This window comes from Nelusetta ayraudi, unplaced genomic scaffold, assembly GCF_046127955.1.
Source record: "Nelusetta ayraudi isolate G7.1 ecotype Tasmania unplaced genomic scaffold, CSIRO-AGI_Nayr_v1 ptg000116l, whole genome shotgun sequence".
NCBI lineage: Eukaryota > Metazoa > Chordata > Actinopteri > Tetraodontiformes > Monacanthidae > Nelusetta > Nelusetta ayraudi.
The window spans coordinates 200,687-222,500 of NW_027466166.1; the positions used below are offsets into that span (position 1 = coordinate 200,687).

General features: G+C 45.9%; 2 protein-coding genes across 5 annotated transcripts in view; one reads left to right on the forward strand and one right to left on the reverse strand.

Moving 5' to 3' along the window:
- The window catches only part of aopep (aminopeptidase O (putative)), a 74,018-nt gene extending 66,588 nt beyond the window's left edge, over positions 1-7,430 (forward strand). Inside the window, exon 18 of the mRNA XM_076049467.1 lies at positions 6,873-7,430. The gene's annotated coding sequence lies outside the window, so the exon portion shown is untranslated. The remainder of the gene's footprint in view (positions 1-6,872) is intronic.
- Positions 7,431-8,391: 961 nt separating this feature from the next.
- Positions 8,392-21,814, reverse strand: part of fancc (FA complementation group C) — a 21,636-nt gene continuing 8,213 nt past the window's right edge. The window contains exons 4-14 of one of the 4 annotated variants that reach the window (XM_076049483.1): positions 21,601-21,714; positions 21,456-21,517; positions 20,941-21,105; positions 20,667-20,823; positions 17,094-17,149; positions 16,766-16,865; positions 15,942-16,017; positions 14,079-14,184; positions 12,429-12,603; positions 10,765-10,944; positions 8,392-8,988 (exon numbers count right to left, since the gene is read on the reverse strand). In XM_076049483.1, the coding sequence (XP_075905598.1) occupies positions 8,830-8,988; positions 10,765-10,944; positions 12,429-12,603; positions 14,079-14,184; positions 15,942-16,017; positions 16,766-16,865; positions 17,094-17,149; positions 20,667-20,823; positions 20,941-21,105; positions 21,456-21,517; positions 21,601-21,714 (1,350 nt within the window). In that variant the 3' untranslated portion in view covers positions 8,392-8,829. Of the gene's footprint in view, positions 8,989-10,764; positions 10,945-12,247; positions 12,370-12,428; positions 12,604-14,078; positions 14,185-15,941; positions 16,018-16,765; positions 16,866-17,093; positions 17,150-20,666; positions 20,824-20,940; positions 21,106-21,455; positions 21,518-21,600; positions 21,715-21,814 lie in introns of those variants that run through there. The other 3 variants (XM_076049487.1, XM_076049486.1, XM_076049485.1) reach the window with 3 other exon arrangements.

A 21,814-nucleotide genomic window follows, 5' to 3' on the forward strand; every position in this document is an offset into this window, starting at 1 on the left:
TCTGAGGGGCCGGAGACGGACTCCGCCTGATGAGGGCTGATTTTTTTTTTTTTTTTTTGGAAATTCCTCCTGTGTGTGAGTGCATTACAGAGCGCTGATAGATTTATGGGACTCGCAACAATGGAAAAGAAAAAGAGGCGTTTAAGGCACAGATGGATAAAGACAAAGAGGAGGGAGGACGGGGCTCCCTTTGAAGCTGCTGCTCCTCCAGTAACAATGACACTCACCGTGGAGTAATAATATGAGGCAATTGGCCGGATCGGCTGAGCGCTCAGGTAACCTGCCCGCTCTCTTTTCAAACAGCACAGTGTTAGAATGTGGGCCCAAGGCCAGAGGCCGCCGGCGCTCACTGCCTTTTTAATCGAAACCTCCATGTGATGCGTTGGAATACACTGCAAGTAAAAAGCTGAAGAGAGGTTCCTTGTCTTATTTTAGCGTTCAAGTGAAACTCAAAAATATAATTATTCTATATTTCTGTATAACTATCAAATCAGCAAAAAAACTCAACCTTTTGGTTGAGATGTACGAGATTTAGCAACGCGACAGGATGAGATAATCGCTCGGTGATTTTGCTTTGCACCGCTGATCCAACAGTTCACCCAAAATTGAAAGGGCCTCTCCTCCTCGCCACCGCAGACCCGAGGCTCTGGTGACACTTCCTAATCCACATCGCCCTCCAGTCGCCATCTCTGCGGCTCTCTGTGGTGTCCAGGCAGCCGAGCCCGTCGCCAGAGGCCCGATACTAGATACCCCTCATCCACCTCAACCAGGCTCAAGCACTGCATTCTTTATTTAGGCAGTGACCGAAAGCAGCAAAGCGGTCTTCTAGCTCCACAAACACACACACACACACACACACACACACACACACACACACACACACACACACACAGACGTTTCCCTTCCATTACTTCCCACCATCATCTCTTCGTACAGGAGGCGAAAGGCTTTATAGGCGAGCAAATTGCATCCATTTTGGTCCTGGTAGAGCTGTGACACACACACACACACACACACACACACACACACAGTCGACTCACATATAGCGCCCGTCTGTCTGCGTCTCGTCATCATGGTTCCCTCGCTGCGCCTCCCGGTGGAGCCTCACTGCAAGTAAAGCACGATTGAAAAGGATCCACAAATACACTTACATACACACACTCACACACAGACACACACACACACACACACACACACACACAAGAAAACAGTAAAAAGATAAGAGGCATTGTAAACCGATCCTGGTTCATATCTGGGCTTGCAGCGTCGCTCCACGCCGCCGCAGGCTGAAGGGTCTCGCGTAAACATCCATGCATCATGCAGGTCAGCAGGGCAGCGGCTCCACATCTCTCTCCAATTAAAATGATGGATGGAGCCGCCTCCCTCCTCTCCTCGTGTATTACTATTTCTTTATATACTGTATATATATAGATATATCTATAGATATAGATATATCTATATATCTATATATCTATATATAAGTAGACGGCCCTCTGCACACTTTGAACCCTCCCTCACACACACACACACACACACACACACACACACACACACACACACACACACACGGCGATACAGTGGGAGGCGGCCTGAGAGGGTCTTAACTGTCAAGGGGTCTTTATATCTGCGCTTTCAGACCTTAAAAGCACAACCTCTTTCAGGGGTTCCCCTCTTCCTCGCTACCTCCCTCCTTCTTTTCACCCCGGCCCGGCCCGGCCCGGCCCGGCCCTCCCTCCATCCCCGGCTACATGCCTCTGGAATCCCTCTTGATCCGCTTAATAAGGGGCATATCGCCGGGTCAGCCGAGCGTGGCGAATAGGAGAGGAGGAGCGGAGGGGTAACCAAGGAAATGGGGGGTGGGGGGGGGGTTGAGGTTGGGGTGGTGGGCGTGGAGAGAAGATCCACAGCCAGATGAGAGAGAGAGAGCGGAGGAGGGGGAGGAGAGGGAGGAGTGGGGAGAGGGGCGGGGAGACAAAGTCAAAGGGGGGACGAGTCGAGTGAGTTGGAAAGTTGTGTTCCGTCCGTCGCAGGTCAGAGCCGGAGTGGCGCTGGAAGCAGAGGAGGAGCGGAGGGTGGATGCTGCTGCTGCTGCTGCTGCTGCTGCTGCTGCTGCTGCTGCTGCTGCTGCTGCTCCTTCATGTCGGGGCTGTGAGGGTTCCTGGCGTGCTGATTTGTGACTTATGATAAAAATCACATTGCCAGGGATTACCACACTGCCCCGACCCGTTCGACTGCCTCCACTCCTCCTCCTCCAAGACACACACGCACAGACGTCCTTCCCAACCCAAAGACGAAGAAGGAGAAGAAAGAAGAAGACATGATTATTGACGAGTGTAGTTTGATTGTGGCTGTTGATTGGAGAGGAAGAGAGGTTGATGAGGGAGCCGGAGGATCTTGATGAGTGTTTTTGTTCCTGTGTGTGTGTGTGTGTGAGTGTGTGTGTGTGTGTGTGTGTGTGTGTGTGTGTGTGTGTGTGTGTGTGTGTGTGTGTGTGTGTGTGTGTGTGTGTGTGTGTGTGTGTGCGGTTTTGATATCCTCTCCTCTCCAGCCAGGCTCAGAGCTTAGCTGATTGGTGAACAGTGATTGATTCCCTCTTTGTTCACAGTGGCTAAGTTCTGCACCTGAGGAGAGCATGACCCAGACGAGCCGACACCCAGGACAATGAGTGTCTGCCGCAAGGAAAGAAGTATTCTTTGCAGTGGCTGCGGAGCCAACTGCAGCTGTTTTGGTGGTGGTGGGGGGTGTGGGGGGCTGGGGGGGTCTCCAGGAGATTCCATTATCCCTTGCTGGTACAATGCAGACGGCCCCTCCGCGCTCTCCTCCCTATTCCACCTTTTTTTTGGGGCTCTTATCTCGCTTTCAGTCCCCCCCCGCCCCCCCCAACCTGTCGCTAATCATCACCTCTGGCAGGTGACATCGCTCAGAAAACATTTTTTGGTCAGCGGTAGGATTCCGTCGCCGCTCAGCTTCCTGCGATTTGTGACAAAAGGCGGGAAGCAGCAGCCACGAGCTGAGCAGTAGAGGAAGACGGAGGGAAAAAAGAGAGGAAGTGAATGTGAGGATGTTGCAGTTGTGCCACTTTTGACGGAAGTGGATGTCAAATTGCCCTTTAAAAGTGAAATGAAGAAACGTTTTCTTCATGGGGGGGGTGGGGAGAGAATCATCTACATTTTCACTCCCAGCTAGTGAGAGTTTGTTGTTACAATGGGGGGGAAACAAACCCCACCAGTCTTCCAAGTCTTGCTTCCACTTCTCAAACGCTCTGTGTGAGTTCTTCACCAGATGGATGTGCGAGTCGAAAACCCCGGAGGATTCTGGGCGACGCTCCATCTGGCGCCGCCGGTTCTTCCGCACCTTTCTTCCAGTCGAAATGACGCATCCCATCTCCTCCCCTCCTCCTCCTCCTCCTCCTCTTCCTCCTCCCGCAAGTCCATCAAACATTCCGCCGAGACCCCATCCACTCTCAAAGCTCCTTCGCCACTTCAAAACGTTGTGTGTTGTGTCGCTAATGAGTGCCGCGCTCGTCCTCTGTCGCTCCTCCGCTCCCCCCTTTTGTGCTGCGCACTTCAACCCCTCCTCTTCCATCTCCTTCTAGTGGCGTACTGAGGCAGGTAATTGTGACGGGAGTTTTTTTTTTTTGTTGTTTGCCAGAAGTGTACTCTGAAGTTCTGCTAAAGGTGAGACTAGAGCTGCTGAGTGCTTCCACAGACAAAACAACTTTTTTTTTTTTTTTTTTTTTTTAAACTCTGCAGCAACAGACGCAAGTTGCCCTCGTCGCCGTGGTCCTGTTTCCTTCACCTCACCGAGGCTGCGTCCCCCCAGTTACACTCTGACTTTCTTCTCTGTACTCGAAGTCATTAAACGGCAGAGTTTAATATTCACAGGCAGGCAAGCGAGGCTCGTTTGATTTTTTTCTTCTCACCTGCGGTGAGAGACTCTTCCAGCTGCCACAGTTTAGTGGAACAGCATCTGCTGAGAGTAAAAAACATTTTCACTCGGAGGCTCTGAACTTCATTCTGTCTCGCTTTCCAAGGCTGAGTGGGGAGCGTTTTTTTTTTTTTTTTTTTTTTTTTTGCATCAGCAGCATCAAATGACAATCTGCCATTTTTCGACTTAAGAATTGGGAAACGCGCAGCCCAAACAGGAAGTCGGTCCCCACTGTTAATGGCTGACGACCAAAAATGAACTGAGCACATTTAACCGTTTTTTTTTCCCTTGTTGCCAAACTGGAGCGTGAAATCCGTTACACAATCTGCTTTTTTTTTTTTGTGTGTGTGTGTGTGTGTGTGTGTGTGTGTGTGTGTGTGTGTGTGTGTGTGTGTGTGTGTGTGTGTGTGGCTTTATCGTGAATTTCCAAAACCCTCCAACTGCAAAAGAAGCAGGAAAGAACCCCCCCACCCCCCACCCCACCCCTCCCTTCCTTCCCTTCCATCTTTTCCTCTGACTGTCATGTTTGACTACGGCTAAGGGGAGAAAAGAGCTTGACGGGTCTGTTATAAATCAGTGCCGAAAATGATCCTGAAAGCACCGCCTTGGGTTTTTAAATGCCAAATCACTTTGGCAGTGGAAAGTGCCGTCTGTGCACCTCCGCCTGATGCGTATTGATTTCAGATGTAATCTCCGCCCGAGGAAGTGGTGGGACACCCGTCCGTCCATGCAGCAGACAGATTCTCACACGACACACTGTCACACTACTGCGAAGGAAGTCCGAAGCGTCGGGAGAGCGGCTCCACTCGTCGTGATGCCGCCGCTGCAACCTTAAAATGGGCTCGTTTGAGGCCGTTGTTTCTGTATTTCACAATAACCCCCCCCTGATAATGAGAAAATGCCGGCATGCAACACCCACATTGTTTCAAAATCCACTAAGTGTTCAGAGGAAGACTTTCCAAATGAGTCAAGATGAGCTTTAAGCGGAAAAACGGCTCTAACTGCCAAGTGGTTCTGCCAACTCAAGTCAGCCATAAATCAGTCTGTCTCGCAAAATCCCGGCAGCAGAGATGTTTTGGGGCTCGTTTACGAGCTGCTTTTGCAACATCCAACCTTGTTCTCCCCTCCGAGAGAGAGAGAGAGAGAGAGAGAGAGAGAGAGAGAGAGAGAGAGAGAGAGAGAGAGAGAGAGAGAGAGAGAGAGAGAGAGAGAGAGAGAGAGAAACTTTGAGTAACTGACTGTATTCCGCAGCAGCTAAATGTGATGCTGAACTAAACTTTTCCAAACTCTTTCCACCCACCGTCCTAAAAAAAAAAAAAAGTGGCAGCCGGCCAGGATGTTTCATTTCAGAAATGGTCAGCCAGCCCCCACCCCACTCCCCACCCTCTCTCACCCACCACCCACAGTTCTGAGGGGGGGCATCGCGGCGCCCTCTGTTTGCGTCGACAAAATGGCGACTAAATGAGGACAGATGTGTGAATTAGAAATGAGAGCCATGTGGAGAGTGCCATTTTTAAAACCTATATTTAGGGCCCGTTAAAAGAGTAATGGCCATCAAAGGCCTGTAAAAGAGAGGAATTGCCATCAGGGCGCGTCGTAGCTCGACGGTGATTTATTACTCTCTAATAGGAGGGAAATTGTGGCCCGGCACATCAAAGCGCCGGTGGACAAAAAAGACGTAGCGGCTGAGCGAGTTCCACACTTCCCCTTTCAGCCGCGGCTGCAGTCCGACGACGGCCTTTAGACGCTTTAGGACAAAGAGGTGACAAAAACTTCCGACAAAACTTGGACAAAGTCGCGAGCCAACATTGATATTTGTTGAAAATAATCTTCCTCCTGATGAACCAGTGAACATTTCCATATGGACCCCAATATGTTTTGCTCCAACACTTGGACAATGGAACAAAGCAAAGCTCAATACTGTACAGTAAATAACTTCATATTGCAAACATGCAAAATCGAATTTCAAATTAAAAAAAAAAAGAAACTCATCAAAATAAATAAAAATTTAAATAAAAATAAATTTCAACAATAAACCAATTAAGTCATAATAATGATATCCTTCAACTGAACGTCTTGATTGACCCGATTGTCCTGATCGATGCGCCAAAATACCAGCAGAGCATTCTGGGATTTGTAGTGTTAACGGGACGGGCTGTGTAATAGCGACGGGCCGGCGCCAGGTGTGATTTTGTATTGTCTGCGAGGTGCGAGAGCTTACGGTGGTGCGGCGCCTGATACAGCCTGACAAGACAAGACGAGGCAAGAGTCTTTCGGACTTTGGCTTCCTGTGCCTACTGAGCTGATAATCAGTCCTACAGAACCACTGGCTCAGTTCAGCAGGAACAGGAGTCCGGTCCACTCACCAGCGAGGGCGCAGCAGCAGCACGGCAGCACTGCTCGCCACGGACTCACAGTCCTCCCCGCGTCACCTCCGACGCCTCCTGCCTCTGGTTCTGGTTCTAGACCTCCGTGGTCACACAGGTTAACCCAGCGGTGGTAACCCACTTTTTGACTGGTGGGCCACACTGGGTTCTACAATGTGACAGAGAGGCCGGAGCAGCAGCAGATGGTATGATGGGATGTGTAGAAAACGGCCTTTAATGTCAATTAAAAAAGCAACAAAAGAAGAGTTAGTCTGAAGTCTTAGAGGCCTCGCGGTATTTAGCTCTTTATTGAAATGACTGTTAAAACACACACAGACTCACACACACACAAAAAATGGATACTTCTTCAATTTTTATGAAGAGCTTGGCTTGACACCCCCGGATCGTTCTCCGCTGAACGAACACACACACACACACACACACACACACACACACACACACACACACACACACACACACACGGCAGCTTCCCATCAGGCAGATGCCAAATGTTGAGCCGGCGCTCTGGAGGGATCCGCCAAATGTTGTGTAATGTTCCAATCTGTGTCTCTCTTCCAGGTTACAGGCAGCAGACAGCAGTTTTAAGCACCGGGGACTCACTGGCAGGTTCCATCAGTCACCTTGTCGGCAGTCGGATGGAGACTCCGCCGAATTGTTCCCGACAGTTTTAAAGAACTCTTCATTCCAGCGCAGTGGAACTGCTTTTTTTTTTTTTTTGTCCGTGTGAACAGGTGACGACTGTTGCTAAGAGAGGAACAATGTTTTTGGACGTTATTCTTCAGTTTTGATTTTTTTTTTTTTCACTAGTTTTGGTCAGTTTCTGTATCTGTGTGACAGTTTTGGGTCCATTTTTCAGACTGTTTAGTCTGAGGTCTGACCTGGTTCTTGAGAGTTTAGACTGGAACCACCTCCAGGTGACCAATGTTTTCAGACATTACAAATGACTTCACTCTCGCCACTTAAGAACTCCAGAGAAATAAAAAAAAGAACTTTCCAGGCATTTTGTACGGGTAGATGTTTGTTCCTCCTCTTGTGTGATTTAGTTTTTATATCTCTGATAAATTAACTTTGAAACTGATAATGTCATACTTTCCTATTAAACATATTTTGCAAGGAGGTGTTGTGTGATGCTCTGCTTAATCCCCTCAGGGAAATTACACTCTTGTTGATGGTTATCATTTCAAATGAAATTAAAGATCCTTGTTTTAAAGTAAACATAACTCTCACTGTTTCAACTGAGACCAAAATTAATTCTTCTACAAATATAGAACTGAAAGTGACTTCAACTAAAATATCAAGTTCATATCAATGCTTGTTAAACCCAAGCACCCTGTGTGTTTCTTGTTCACAATTAACAACATAATTATCTAATTCATTCAAAATGATCACATTCCTTCAATTATATGCTTACTTTCATAAATCAATTTATTAACCCCCCCCTAAAAAAATAAAAAGTAATAATAATAATGAAGACATGTGTCTAGTGTAAATTCCACAAGGTGGTGCTCACTTTCATTGAAGCAGCAAACCAGCTATTTAGTTCAACTTTGAGTTATTGTGCTTCAGGTTTGAGGACTGAGAGTTACTGGTATCTTAGTAACACACTGTGAATGACAGTGATTGTGGCTCCTCAGAGGCAAAGCTCAATCTGACCTGCAGGGTTTGAAGTGTTTCAGAGAATGATCCGGTTATTCAAGGCAGAGGGGCCCTTTTGGAATCAATCAAGATAATTACCTTAAGTTGTCAATTCAGAAAACACGTTTTTTTGTAAAGGCCTCGGCGCCGCAGTGGGACTGTGAGTTGTCAGTGACACAGTGGCTGGTTCAAACCAGCCACTGTTGTTCTCCCAGTGAGTGTTGGGCAAATCTGAGACGTGGCCCCATTTTCAAAAAAACAAAACTAAAACTTAACTACAACATAAGACATTTTTTAAATTATTAGTTGTTGTTTTGTTTTATATTTTTGGGATGTTGACACCTTGAATTCTGCATTATTTCACCGTCTTTCATCGTCTTCCAATTTCATTCTATCACCCCTTTACATGCACAACCATCACAGAAAAGTCGATAACGGCAAATTTATTGAAAATAGAAAATGTTTACTTTTATGCATTTTTTTGTTCACACTGAATAAGTTAAATGATACATTTGCCGGTTTGTGCGCCTCATGTAACTACATAAACAGTAAATTTGGTCATCAGCCCTGAGAGGAAGCTGCCGCTTCTTCCCAACGTGTTTGCAATCTGTTGCTGCTCAAGCGTCCTTGTGGGACCTGCTGCTTTTGTTTGTGTGTGCATGTCATTATAGCTCCTCCAAATAATGCGTCCCCACGGCGCCGTTCTGGCACCGTCCCGTCACTGCACTGCAGCCAACCTACACAAGCCTCACAATAGTCAGTCAGTCTGCTTAGGTGCCCTGGAAAACTGCAGTCCGGGATCTCTCCTCGACTTGTCCACGCAGCCGTGGCTCTCCGTGCGTGTGCGTGTGTCTGTGTGTGCTTGGTACCGAGCGCGGCTCTATGCTGCATCCATGTGTGTCAGCTCGGTTTGAAGCTCCTTGATCCTGACATGAACTCTGTCCGCGTCACTTGGCGAGCCGCTTCCTCCGTTCAGTGTGGGCTCCAGTGAGCTGAGAGCACACCTCGCTTCATCAGTGAGGCCTGACCAAGCCACCACCTACACACACACACACACACACACACACACACAAAGACACGATTGTTAGAACCAGACCTCAAGTCAAGCTTTTATCTGTCCTAGACAAGATTTAAAGGCCCAGCCTGTAACATTTAAAGGGAGCCTTTGGCATGAAACTGATAATATATACAGTATATAAATGTGTATATATATGTATGTATGTATGTATGTATGTATGTATGTATACATATATATATATATATATATATACATACGTATATATGTATATATATATATATATATATATAAACACATCCATGCTTGTAGTGAAAGTGACTACATGAAACAACTGTTTTCGTTCACTCATAATAATCATAAATATCAGGCAGGTCCACTGTGTTTCTGCAGCAGCCCCAGCACACACACAGGTCTATTTGGGTTTTTGGTGATTTCTCTCCGACACCACGGCTGTCATCAGAAAGTCGTGAGATCATGTGGGACATCTGAGAGCGGGGATTAGCATCAGCGTGACCTTTCCAAGATGGAATTTGCTGATAAGAGGGCAAAAAAAAAATGTTTGCAGAGTGACGCCCAAGTAGCCGCTTTTCTGCAGGACGGATAATTTGGCCCGGCAATCTGAATGCAAATTATTTCCCAGACGGCTGAAGCTAAAGCGACGACGTGGCCACGCGTCCAGCCCCCGTGCATGAGGGACATTCATTTACAGCGTGCTTTTTAAGCACAAAATGCTAATAAAGTAGCGACCTTCAACTTAGCGTTAAAATTGCAAAAACCGCAGACAAGAAGCAACAGGGGCAGCTTTTCACTGGATTCCCAAAAGCTGCAGCAGGAAGCGGATGTTCCGCAGGAGGGTGATGGCTGAGTCGGGAAGAGGCTCTGTTGTTTCCACTCTCTATCCCCAGGTAACAGTGGAACAAATGGGATTACTGGCAAAGTCCTGTGAAGTCTCACTGCTGAAGGTGAAGACCAAAGAGTCAGAAAAAAAATAAAAAATAAAAAAAAACTCAGGTAAACAAGGGCAGGAGTCGCTCAGTGAGAGACACTCTGAAGTCGAGTGGAAGTGTGCTGCCCTGCACTTATTTGTTCTCTTTCATCGACCAATAAAAGAGGAGCTGCGATTCCTCTTGCCGAAACCCGCAAACCACACTCGACCCTCCAGGCTGCACCATGTCTGTAGCCCGTGAAGGAAGGACGACATGACAGCAGTTGCAAACCATTTTTCCTTCTTAGGGCCAGATCCACAAAGCCATTGTCCGGCTTTTGAACCAGAAAATCCATGTAAATAACACCAGAAACAGTGTATTGCTCGATTAACGATTACTTGATAAGCGTTGATTTTTCCTGAGAACCTAAATTTCACAAAGAAAAATATGTAAGGAACACATTATTGAACCCTTAAATAATGTTGAGGTTCCAATGTGGCCAATGTTTACATGAGAGAATAGTAAAAAAAACAAAAAAACAAAACAAAACCACTCAACATTTATCCTCTTCCTTAAAGTTGACTTCTAATGGGTCACATTTCAACTTTTTGCTTAAAAGAAAAAGTAACTTGTTCTAGGTATACAGGTACACACCACGCCATTTAACAATAAAAACCTGTGTAAAAATGTTCAATTAATTGTGACTAATTTAATTTAATCGATGAAATTCTTAATCGACAATTGATCGATAATCGATTAACTATTAACATCCATATTTCCCAGCTCAAAAACAAAAAAAAAAAAAAAAAAAAAAAAGGGAGAATGTGGTTTAGTGTTCTCTCCATATTGGAGAAGCACCGCGATTCCTCACCGTGCGTAAAACCTCCGCCGCTCTGCCCGCTGGCTGCTGGCCGTAAACTGCGAAGCCGAGCGAGAGGTCGAGGACCAGTGAGGGAGACAGCGCCGTGGACGGGAGTGGCCGCGGTGGCTCGCTGCTTCCTGGGGCCGAGAAGAGGCTGCGCAGGTGGGCCCACGCCTCTGTGGCCAACACCTGGAAGACACAGCGAGAGAGAGAGAGAGAGAGAGAGAGAGAGAGAGAGAGAGAGGGAGGGAGAGAGAGAGAGAGAGACAACACAAACACACACCGGATGAAATCCGAGGTGACGGCGGGTGCGTTTTCTTTCTTTCTTTCTTTCTTTCTTGTTTCCTTTTATTAATTATTTTTAATCAAATCAGCACGGGGCCGAGGACCCGCTCGCTCGCTCGCTCGCTCGCAAATCACAATCGATAAAGTGGCGACGAACAAACGAGGAACACGAGCCCGTAACGCGAGACAGCGCTGCGATGACGGCGTTATGAGAGGAGGCAGACACACCGGAGACGGCGAGATGAGACTCTTTACAGCCCGCCAGACACTCACTGGGAAATCAATAGCACGTCCCCCTCCTCACCCTCTCCTCCCTCACAGATAGGCTTCATCAATAATTTATTCCTCAATGAGGGATTCTTCTCTTTCTCCGTCGTCTGCGACAACAACAGACACAGATCATTGTGCACGCTGCACCCTCGTCCCAGTCACATGACCACATCGCATTTTAAGCACAAAAAAAAAGAAAGAAAAACGCTCACAAGTGGCAACAAGTAGATACTGGAAATTACTGCATGACTTTTCACTATCATTATTAGTAGTAGTAGTAGTATTACTGTAGTTGCTTGTATTTATTAGATGTTTTCAGTGTGACCTTTTAACCGTCAGCCTATGAATTAGAGAGCAGGGACTCTTCAACATGTTCATGTTAAACCTACACCAGCTTGTTCTGACTGTCCTCGGGTCAGGGTTGTATTGAATTTCTGCTTTTCCCGTCTTGTTTAACTCACAAACAAAATCAAGGCCATTCATCAAGTCAGACATACATGTGAATATATACATCTACACTGTATTTTCAATCAACAGAGACATGACTTGTGACGCTGTGTTGTGGAGGCGTACGGCCTTTTAGCTCTGCCAGCGATTGGTGTCATGCTCTCATGCGAGTCGGCCAACTAGTTTGTTGACGAAACAAAGCTGCGGTTACACAGGGTGGCAACGTGTAGACCGACGCTCTGCCACAAATGCCAATTTCGTTTAACAGAAATTGACGTTCTAATATCTGCCCGCCGGACTGATCATTATGCATGACAGGGTGGGTCAGCTAATTGCCGTGCGCAGATTCTGTGAAGCCTCGGACTCCTCACAGCTCCTCCGTCCTGCTCCCCCCCTCGGTTAAATATTCTTTTGGGATTCAACGGGGGAAGCTTCGCATTTTCCATCTTCTTGATCTTGACTTCTGAAGGTTTTTAAAGGCTGTTTTGACCTGGTCGCTGCCATCGCGGCCTCCTGTCAGTCTGCTGGGGATGTGATCGGCTGCCTCGGCCGCCGGCGCTCAGTCTGCTCGCTGCTGCCCTCATTTATCAGGACTGTGCAGAGCGCGTCCTGCTGATGCATTAACCAGGGCCCTTACAGACAGAAAGACACTTTCCCACGCAGAATCTTACCATTAGCGATGCTCTATGATGCCCCCTGTTGGTAGGGTGGTAGAAGAAGGTGAGCAGCCACAGCAGGGGTCCGCAGTTCTCCGGCGATGACGTCACCAGCAGCCGGACCGCCACCTCCACCCAGTGGGCGCACTGAACCAGCAGGAACCACGTTTCAAATAAGTTGTAGTGCCCCCTACAGGAGAAAATAGCAAACAATCTTTTTAGGATTTTTTTTTTTTTTTTTTCCTTCTTAATGACGTTGTGCTGGAAGGGTGTACGTGTGAATGAATTGATCCACGTGCACTTCCTGTATGGATTCAAAAAAGAGGCATAAGATGGTGAGAGGTGCCAAGAGGGGAGAAGTCAGAGTCGCAGGCCTCATCTTACACAAACAGATCGTTTCCCACTTGAGTCTTAATGTGCTCAGCAACACTGGGGTAATTTGGGTGGCCTGATTTACTTTCTGGCACTAAACCCATCCCAGACTCATTTTTTCCAAAGAGGGCACACATTTCCTCTTATCACGTTCTCTGCCTCGAGCCTCAGTCATAAAGTACAACTGGTAATTGTCGGCACAAGAATTTACACACAAGTTATTTTCCAACAATTGCACTATTGGAAAACTCTTGGCTAAGAGGGCGAGAGAGGAAGGGAGGGTCGTTAATTCATTTTGAAGGGTAATTACCGTTTGGCCAGGTTATGCTTGTAAAATATTTCACACATAATCAGTAGTTTAATGATACGGGTAAGATTGCACCACATGCACCTTCGCCATTACTGTTTACTGGAAGGTCTGGAAAATTTAGGACGGATGGATGGATGGATGGATGGATGTACTATAGATAGAAATATAGACAAATAGGGGAGGGATGGCGCAAACTCCCACTTAATTATCGCATATAAATATTTGTATCAGACCCCTAAATGAATTCTCGAATGTGGAAATCTATGATCAGCAATGATATGTTTAGGACAAAATAAACGTTTTACTGCATCTGAGATGAATCTGAAGCACATATACAAAGAGAGAGAGAGTGTTGCAGCAAAGAGATGATGAAGAGCTTTAATCAAACTCCACTGGCGGCATCATCACGGCAGCCCTGCCTCCGTTTGGCTCCGCAACGAGAGCAGCAGCAGCAGCAGCAGCAGCAGCAGCAGCCCGCCAGCTGCATCTTTATTCAGAGCAACACCGCAGACGAAGTTCCCACCCCGGCACGGGAAATATGTTTGGGGAATTTTGCACGGGGCACTGGGATGGAATGGCGGCAGGGATAATAATAATAACGATAACAATAAAAACTGGAGGCTGTCGAGTCGGCCAGTCTCCATTAGCTGCTCTCAGTTATTCATCTGCATGTCGTCTCAGAAATTGTCCTGCAGAGAAGTTTTCACTCCTCCCTCTTGTGCTAATACGGCCGCTCTGCTGCGCTGGCAAAGCTCCTGCGCTCCCTCGCTCACTCTCGCTGGGCTCTCGAGCGCTTGTTTTCTCCACAGCCAATCTGACTGCTCCTAATGAGCGCTTCGAGGAGCTGGGAGGGTAGCTAGTGGGGAGCACTGTGCAAGCCATGCGAGGGGAGAATGTCTGTTAATGACAGTGGGCATAAGGAAAAGGATGGCCGACGACGCGGCCTCTGGGTGTGAAGGCTCTCGACACTCTGCTTCACTCACTTCACAGTGCCGCCGTCTGCGTCGGCCTCCTCTTCCTCCTCCGACGCTCGCTGCAACCGGCCGCTCAGCCAGGTCAGGTGACGCCTCCAGGCCTCGCAATGCATCTCTGAAGGAACACAGTCGGTGGCACCCGAAAAATTATAAACACGGCCTTTCACAGCACCTGTCTGTAGCTTTGAAGGTGATAGGTCAGAGGATTTCTGTTGCTTCTATTCTATTTTTCCCATATTCTTTGCTAAAACAATAAACCACCTCTCCACCCATTGGACTCTCCACATATGACAAAAGTCCATCATCTACTTTAACCGCAAACCAGCCCCTTGTGATGTCACAAAGGGCACTGCTCACTGTTGATGTCCTACTTCAGACTCTGCCTCCTGCCTTGCAACCAACTTGTATTCTGTCGTTATTGTTGGTTTTTTAAAAAGCTTTTTTTCCTTTTTTTTTTTTTTTTTTAGCAGAAGCTTAAAGTGATTGTTGCCAGAGGCTGTGAACAGAGTCAAAGAATGCTGCTTTCTCCAGATCTATAAGGTTTATGAATTATTAATCATGTAAGGCAGCTCCACTGAGTAAAGAGTGGATTCAAACCTTTTAGTTTCAGTAGCCATTTTTTCTTGTTGCTGCTACTGTATATCGTATATCTTCATATATTGCAAAACAACATGTTAACAAACTAGACATTGAGGTGGGAGGAAGATTTATTATGTTGGACTGAGTTCCAGAAGCCTGTTTGCCATCGTTGTGCCACCCGCCGGTAGTTATGTTATGTTACGTTACGTTACGTTACGCTACGCTGCGCATCTGATGATAAGATATATAGGTGTCCAGGTATATGTTGCACCTTTCTTCCTTCACGCGAAGCATATGTTCTAGGAATGGAACACAGTGAGAAGAACCCTCTGCTTTCCAGCAGTCAGGTCAACTGCTTCCTCACAGAATGTTGGCACATAAAACACATAAAACTCTTTTTTTTTTTTTTTTTTGTTTTGTTTTTTCGCAGCAACTGTTTAAATGTTTAAAAGGGCCATGAAATGTTTGTCACATGCTACATTGTTTTGCGTGTAAAAAGAAAAAACAGCTTTCCGACCACAGACCGCCACTTGCACTGGGGAGCCCAAGGACACCACACTCTGAGTTGAGCAAACGTGGACACATAACTCAAAGGCGTCATATCTCCATCGGGGCTTCCTCCCAGGCCGTGTTTTAACAATGCACCTCCTGATTTATGACTTTTTCACAGAGAGCACAAATCATGATGAGACTTTAAATCCACTTTTCTCAGGACCGTTTCCATTCAGTCTTGGGAAACGGAAAAAAAAAGAAAAAAAAAAACCCGAGCCACACTAAATGCCCTTCAGCACATGAACATTGCAATAATTAACTCAGAGCTGTGGCTGGGCCCAAGTGTGTCCTTAAATGGCCCCATTCGTGTAAATCATTGCTGTCTACAGGCGAGTCTGGGCACACACTGATAAGCAGCGCACCGCTCTGCCCCTGCACTCACCTGCTGTGCACCCCTCTAATATAGAATGTCCTCACGCATATTAAAGCGTTGGGAAATATAAATAAAGTCCTGCGGCGGCATGCAAGGGTGTGTTTGAGGACAACTTAAAGCGACTCTGCATACTTTGCTTGAAAATTGTAGCTGAGGAAAATTCAACAAAATTTGTAACCTAACCTCTGTACAGCTGCTATAATGGCCTTTGATCAATTAACAAATTAACAAAGTTGTTCGCTAACTGGTATTGATTAGAAGGAAGAAGAGGTGACGTGCGAGGCAGGAAAACCGTGTTGACACTGAGTTAAAGCATATATGAATCAATAAAGGGTTCTGTGCATTGTGTCGTGTACACGCACACTGACCTGATGGCAGGCTCAGGAGAGGAACCAGCAGGCTGTGAGGTGATTGTGGGAAAAAGCACTTCAAAGAAACACTCATCTTGGCAGGGGGAAAAAAAAAGAGAATCACAAATTGTCCCTCAGCAGCAAGAATCTAAATCACAGTCATCTTAAACTCAAACACTATTACCTTCTCAAAGTCTGAAAGATGACATTTGGAATGGGAGGCTGTGTAAGAGTGATACAGCGGGTGCTAAAGCCTAATGTAGCATGTAATAGCTGGCGTTAAGAGCAGTGCGACAACAGCCAATAAATGAGTCACGACGCATGGCGCTGCAGCACTGCCACCTGCTGGTTGCCACTGGTGAAACCATCAGTCCACGCTGCAGGCGATGCCGACAACGCTGTGATTTCTACATTCTAGTGGTGTTTTTGGTTTCACAACAGCGTCATATGTTGCAGATTAACATTTAAAAAAGCATTTTTATTCAGCGGGCAACAGAATGTTATTTATTTTCCAACCCAAATAATCTGCTTTGCTTCTTCTTTTTTTTTTTACCCTTTAGTTGCAATCCATGTGTTCTCAAGGTCAAGATCAAATGTCAACCTGAGATTCAACCGCATTGTGGCAGTTGTTTAATATTTTCAAAGTCAGAGTCAACTTTGCTGTCAATTCTGCTAAATGTAAAGGGAAACAGGACTCATTCTGTTTCTCTCACTACCACCAACAAACACCAATAATAATAATAATAATAACAATAACAATAACAATAATAATAATAATAATAATAATATAAAAACACTCAAGTAAAATAAAAATAAAATAGAATCGAATGAATGAGGCCTACCTGTTGAGGCAGCAGGGCCAGTTCCCTCAGAAAGCATCTTGTAAATGCTTGAATAAAATACTTGACAGTCCTGCTTCCCTCTGCTTGCTTCAGAATAGTCCTGTCAGACACACATGCAATAAGCACAACAACCTAAGAGAATCTTCAAACAAAGAGAACACACACACACACACACACACACACACACACACACACACACACACACACACACACACACACACACACACACACACACAAACAAAAAAAAAAAAAGCAGATTGTGTAACGGATTTCATGCTCCAGTTTGGCAACAAGGGAAAAAAAAACGGGGGATGTCAGCAGCTCCTACCTGAAGATGTCATGGACAACCAGCAACATGGAGGAGTGCTGAGCGCAGCCTTTGGCCTGGAAGACACAAAAGGTTTATCAGATGGAGGTTGTTGGCCCAGTAATGTCTCGCTGACCACTAGGTGTCACTGCCGCTCCACATCCTCACTTTGCCACCAAACTTCTTTCCTCTGTGCATTAACCAGTGTCACTCCTGGATTCTCTGTCTCTCTCTCTCTGTCTCTGTCTCTCGCTCTCTCTCTGTCTTTCTCTGTCTCTCGCTCTCTCTCTCTCTCTCTTTCTCGTCTGCCAAATTCAAACTCTTCACGTGTTTTAGATTTAACACATTCTAAAACGCCCAAGCGCAAACATTTAACAGCTGTACTGTTCGCGTCTGCCTCTCTCTACATGTTTACATTGCTGATAGACCCTAATTATTCTCCCGCTCAGCCCCCCAACACACTTGTGCGGGGTACATATGCTTCGCCATAAAGGAGACACGTGTAGTTTACACTTCAGAGACTTTCGGCCTGGAGTCAAAAGCAGCATTAGGCAGTGAAACAAGGCATGAGGTGGTTTTCTGTTGGACAGATTTACCAGGATCACATTTTAAACCTACGCTGCTTGAAGATACAGTGTCCCTGAACTGGACCTATCCATCCGTGGCCAGCGGGCTGCACCAGTCAAACCTGACCTGGTGGGATGTCATTACAGCGTTATAACAAAATCTACTGAGAGGTTTGGCACAGTTTTGACACAGTGATCCTAAAACCCCCTGAAGACGATACGTGACAGGCTGCCAACACTCATCTTCAGTCCTGGTGGGTTCCACGGTGTCATGTGTGCTTGTGTGGGAAACATCACTGATCCACAGGTAAAGAACAGATGGGGGCGTTTGCAGCGTTCCTCCCTCATACCTTACCACTAACACTTCCAGGAGGGTCAATTACGGCACACAACAAACATCCTGTTTTTGGCAGCGAGGCCCAGGAAGTGAGTGTTTATTGTTGCTCCGCCTGTGTCTCGGGCCCGCCGCATCACGTGGGCAAGCCAAAAGCAGGAATGCGGCTCTAATCTCACGTTTCCCTATTTTTTTATTTATTTTTTTGATTGCAGTTCAAACAGGCGGAGGAGCGAAGGGGAGGCGAGGAGAGAGACGAGCCAGTCGGAGTGGGCTCGAGCGACGTACGTTTACCGTGCAGGTGGACGCACACCACGCACACACGTCGTGCGACACGCACGGCAAACATCTGAACAAGCCGGCGCAGAGGGTAAACCTCGACATACACTTCCCGTCACAGCGACGACGGCTGCCCGCTTCCAGATGGAATATCATAAACAGCGCATGGCAACCCGAGGCGTGTGCTTGTCACGCGGCGCACGCGTTGGCTGTGCGTGTGAACGGGCGAGGTGATAAAAGTCGAGGTCAGCGGGAGAGAGCCGAGAGGGTAAACTAATAGATCCGCGACAGGATGCAGAAACAAACAGTCAATAGTTGTTCAGCCGCCTCTCCGTCGCACAAACAAACGGCCGAGTTAAATCGCTTGTTTGCACTCCGCTTCCATTCACAAGCGCTCTCGGTCTCTCTGTCTCCTGCACATATGGTGGATTTGCAGGAAAATAAACAAGGCATTTTTCCTGTACAGTATTTATATATATATGTATATATGTATATATGTATATATATATATATATATATATACATATATATGTATATATATGTATATATATATATATATATATACATATATATATATATATATATATATATATATATATATATACATATATATGTATATATATGTATATATATATATATATATATACATATATATATATATATATATATATATATATATATATATATATATATATATATATATATATATATATATATATATATATATATATATATATACATATATATATATATACATATATATATATATATATATATGTATATATGTAGCGAGAACAGGCCTGCGATTCACGCAAGGGAAATGTATGCAGACGTGTCTCAAATCTTTAGCTTTATTTTAGAAATAATTCTTAATGTAAATGTACTAAAAAAAAAAATAAAAAAAAGGACCAAAAAGAGGCTTGTCGGTTATCTAGACACGTTCCAAGTGGACCATCACCAAGTTCACATTTCGCCTCCTGTTAGCTTGACATAAAGCTTTGCAGAGTCCTTGAATCATTATTTTGATACATGAGACAAAGAGGTAGTTGGTGTAAACAAAGACTGTAGAATTTAATGCGCCTAGAAGATCAACCAGCCCTTTTCATTTGCTGCATTTGCTTTCCAGCCTCTCGGGAGGTGGGGGGGGGTTTGTGTCGCTCGGGAATGAAAGCCAATGTGATTTTGAAGAAGGCAGCTGAACTTTTTATTATTGCCAAATCACCAAAAGTTAATCTTCAATCACGAGTCGTAGCAACCCATAAATTCAAAACCACTGCTGACATCTGATCCGCCATGATCCCCCGCAATATGAAGTGAGGAGTGGCAGAGGGCTGGAGCAGCACGGAGTCTAGCGCTGAGTGGCCTATGTAACGCCGGCCAAATGATGTGGGATGCAGCCTGGAGCTCGCCAAACGATGTGAGATGTGCGCAGAGCAGAGCCAAACAGTGTGAATCAGCCCGGCGAGGAAAAACAAAAACTAATAAATATCAACCAAAAAGTAATGTAACACTTCTTAAAAAAAAAAAAAAAACCACGCAAAGGAAACTCAACGACACAACCCCGTATCCCATAATAAGTTGCATGGGCCTTACGTCCAGACGATTGGGCTTCACAGTATACACAACAGTTTGACGTCGAACGTTCAGGGTGTGAGCTGATGTCTGATGACGGGACAGTAATTCAGGGCAGATGAGTTCAACAACCACATGTTGACAGCAAACTCTCGCTAATTAGTCCAAACCTGAGCAAACTTGAAGAAACGGCGCCATAACTTTGCACATTATAGCTCCAAAGGATTTAGGAAACGTTGTGTGTGTGTGTATGTTGTGTCGGGTCAACACCACCATGAGTTGCCATGTTACACATTTCTGTTTGCTGCACCTGTAAAAGGAGGAGACCTGCAGCTCCGCATGTCGCACCTCTCCCCCCACAGTTTGCACCTTTCACACAGAATGTTAACGCAACGTTTAAAGTCTGGTACTTTCACAAGTTGATGAGAGTTTGACTGCGAAACTAAACGAGACACTGGTGAATTAGTTTGTTTGCGGAGGTAAATACTGCAAAACATGAGATCTAGATCACGTGAGGTTTTTTTTTACACTTAGCCTGACATAACTTCTAAAATATATGTTTGAAACGACACAAAACTTTCTTTGCGTCTAAACTTAAAAAACAAAAAAACAGTTCACAGAAAAACATTAGCAGCTATTCTGACAAGTGATTGTGTAGTTCTTCCAGACCCAGACAACTGGATCTCTGGACTCTTTCTGACTGTCCAACAGTGATGAGATACTTTCATCATTCTCTTACGTCACACTAACCACGGGAAGAGCGGAGAAAATCAGCAGAGTCATAACAGGATTTCAAGAAATTTCAAAATAAGCACGTCCTCAAAGTCGAATTATATTACCCACCAGCAGTGACTGCTCATCTTGCCGCTGCAACGTCAGAGGCGTTGGCTTTGTGGCGGTGAGAACGCTCTCAAGAAGTGAGAGCACTGCTTCCTCCAGGCTGGGCAGGCTGTGATACCACAGAGAGATCACCGCCTCTTCGTCCAGTTCACAACATTTGCTGGAAAACACAGCGGCGCTAACGTGATTAATGACGCAGGGTCACACACACTTTCATTTGTCCCACGTCGGGGAAAAAGCTTTCACAGCCAGAGGGGGATAAATAAACTTCCAGTACCTGGAGTAGGCGGCGCTCAGGGCTCGCAGGAAGTCTTCGCTCAGGTCGGCCCCAACACAGGCCACAGAACGCTGCAGCAATGCACCAATGAGAGGAGCCGCCTCAGGACATGTGACCAGGGGGACACACGCCTGGGACGTAGTCATGATGGCGTCACATGAACACCTGCAGAAAGAATGCAGAGCAAAATCTGTTTAATAGAGAAAGTTGTATTTTTTTTTTATTATTATTCCTTTGCATAAAATAGAAAAATAGGCAGCAATATTACCAAAACAAACATCATGAAGGTACACAAATAAAATCTAGTCTATGTCAACGGACCATTAAAACCAAGACACGTATATCATATCTTCATTGAAAACCAAAATATTCAAACAAGTATTTAAAACAGATACTATTAAACTTGTTTTCCAAACAAAGGGCTCCTCCTACTGGGGGGGAGGAGGTATATAAAGCAGTGGGCAGTGATGATTAACACGTCTCAACATATTTGACCTTTACAAAAACGGCTCTACCTTTGATTTGTGTCCAGGAGCGCGCAGCTCTTGCCAGTGTTCTGCCGCAGCAGCGCCACCTTCTGAAACATGAGGCGCATGTCTACATACATGTATCTGCTTTAAAAAGAATGCCGAACATGACGGAAGAACGTTGGGAAAATACCCTTTTCAGAACTTTCACACGATAGTCTTTTGGCGATTCACCAAAGCACTTGAGTAACGTCTGCGGGGCGGCGGTGGCGTCATCGTCCTCCGTGGCGAGCCGACGCAGCAGCGTCTGTGGGAACACAGGCGGGCGGTTACCGCAACTGTCTGTGTTTGCCGCATACAAGGCTACATCTATGGCGAAACAACAGCGCCATCAAAGCTAACGAGTT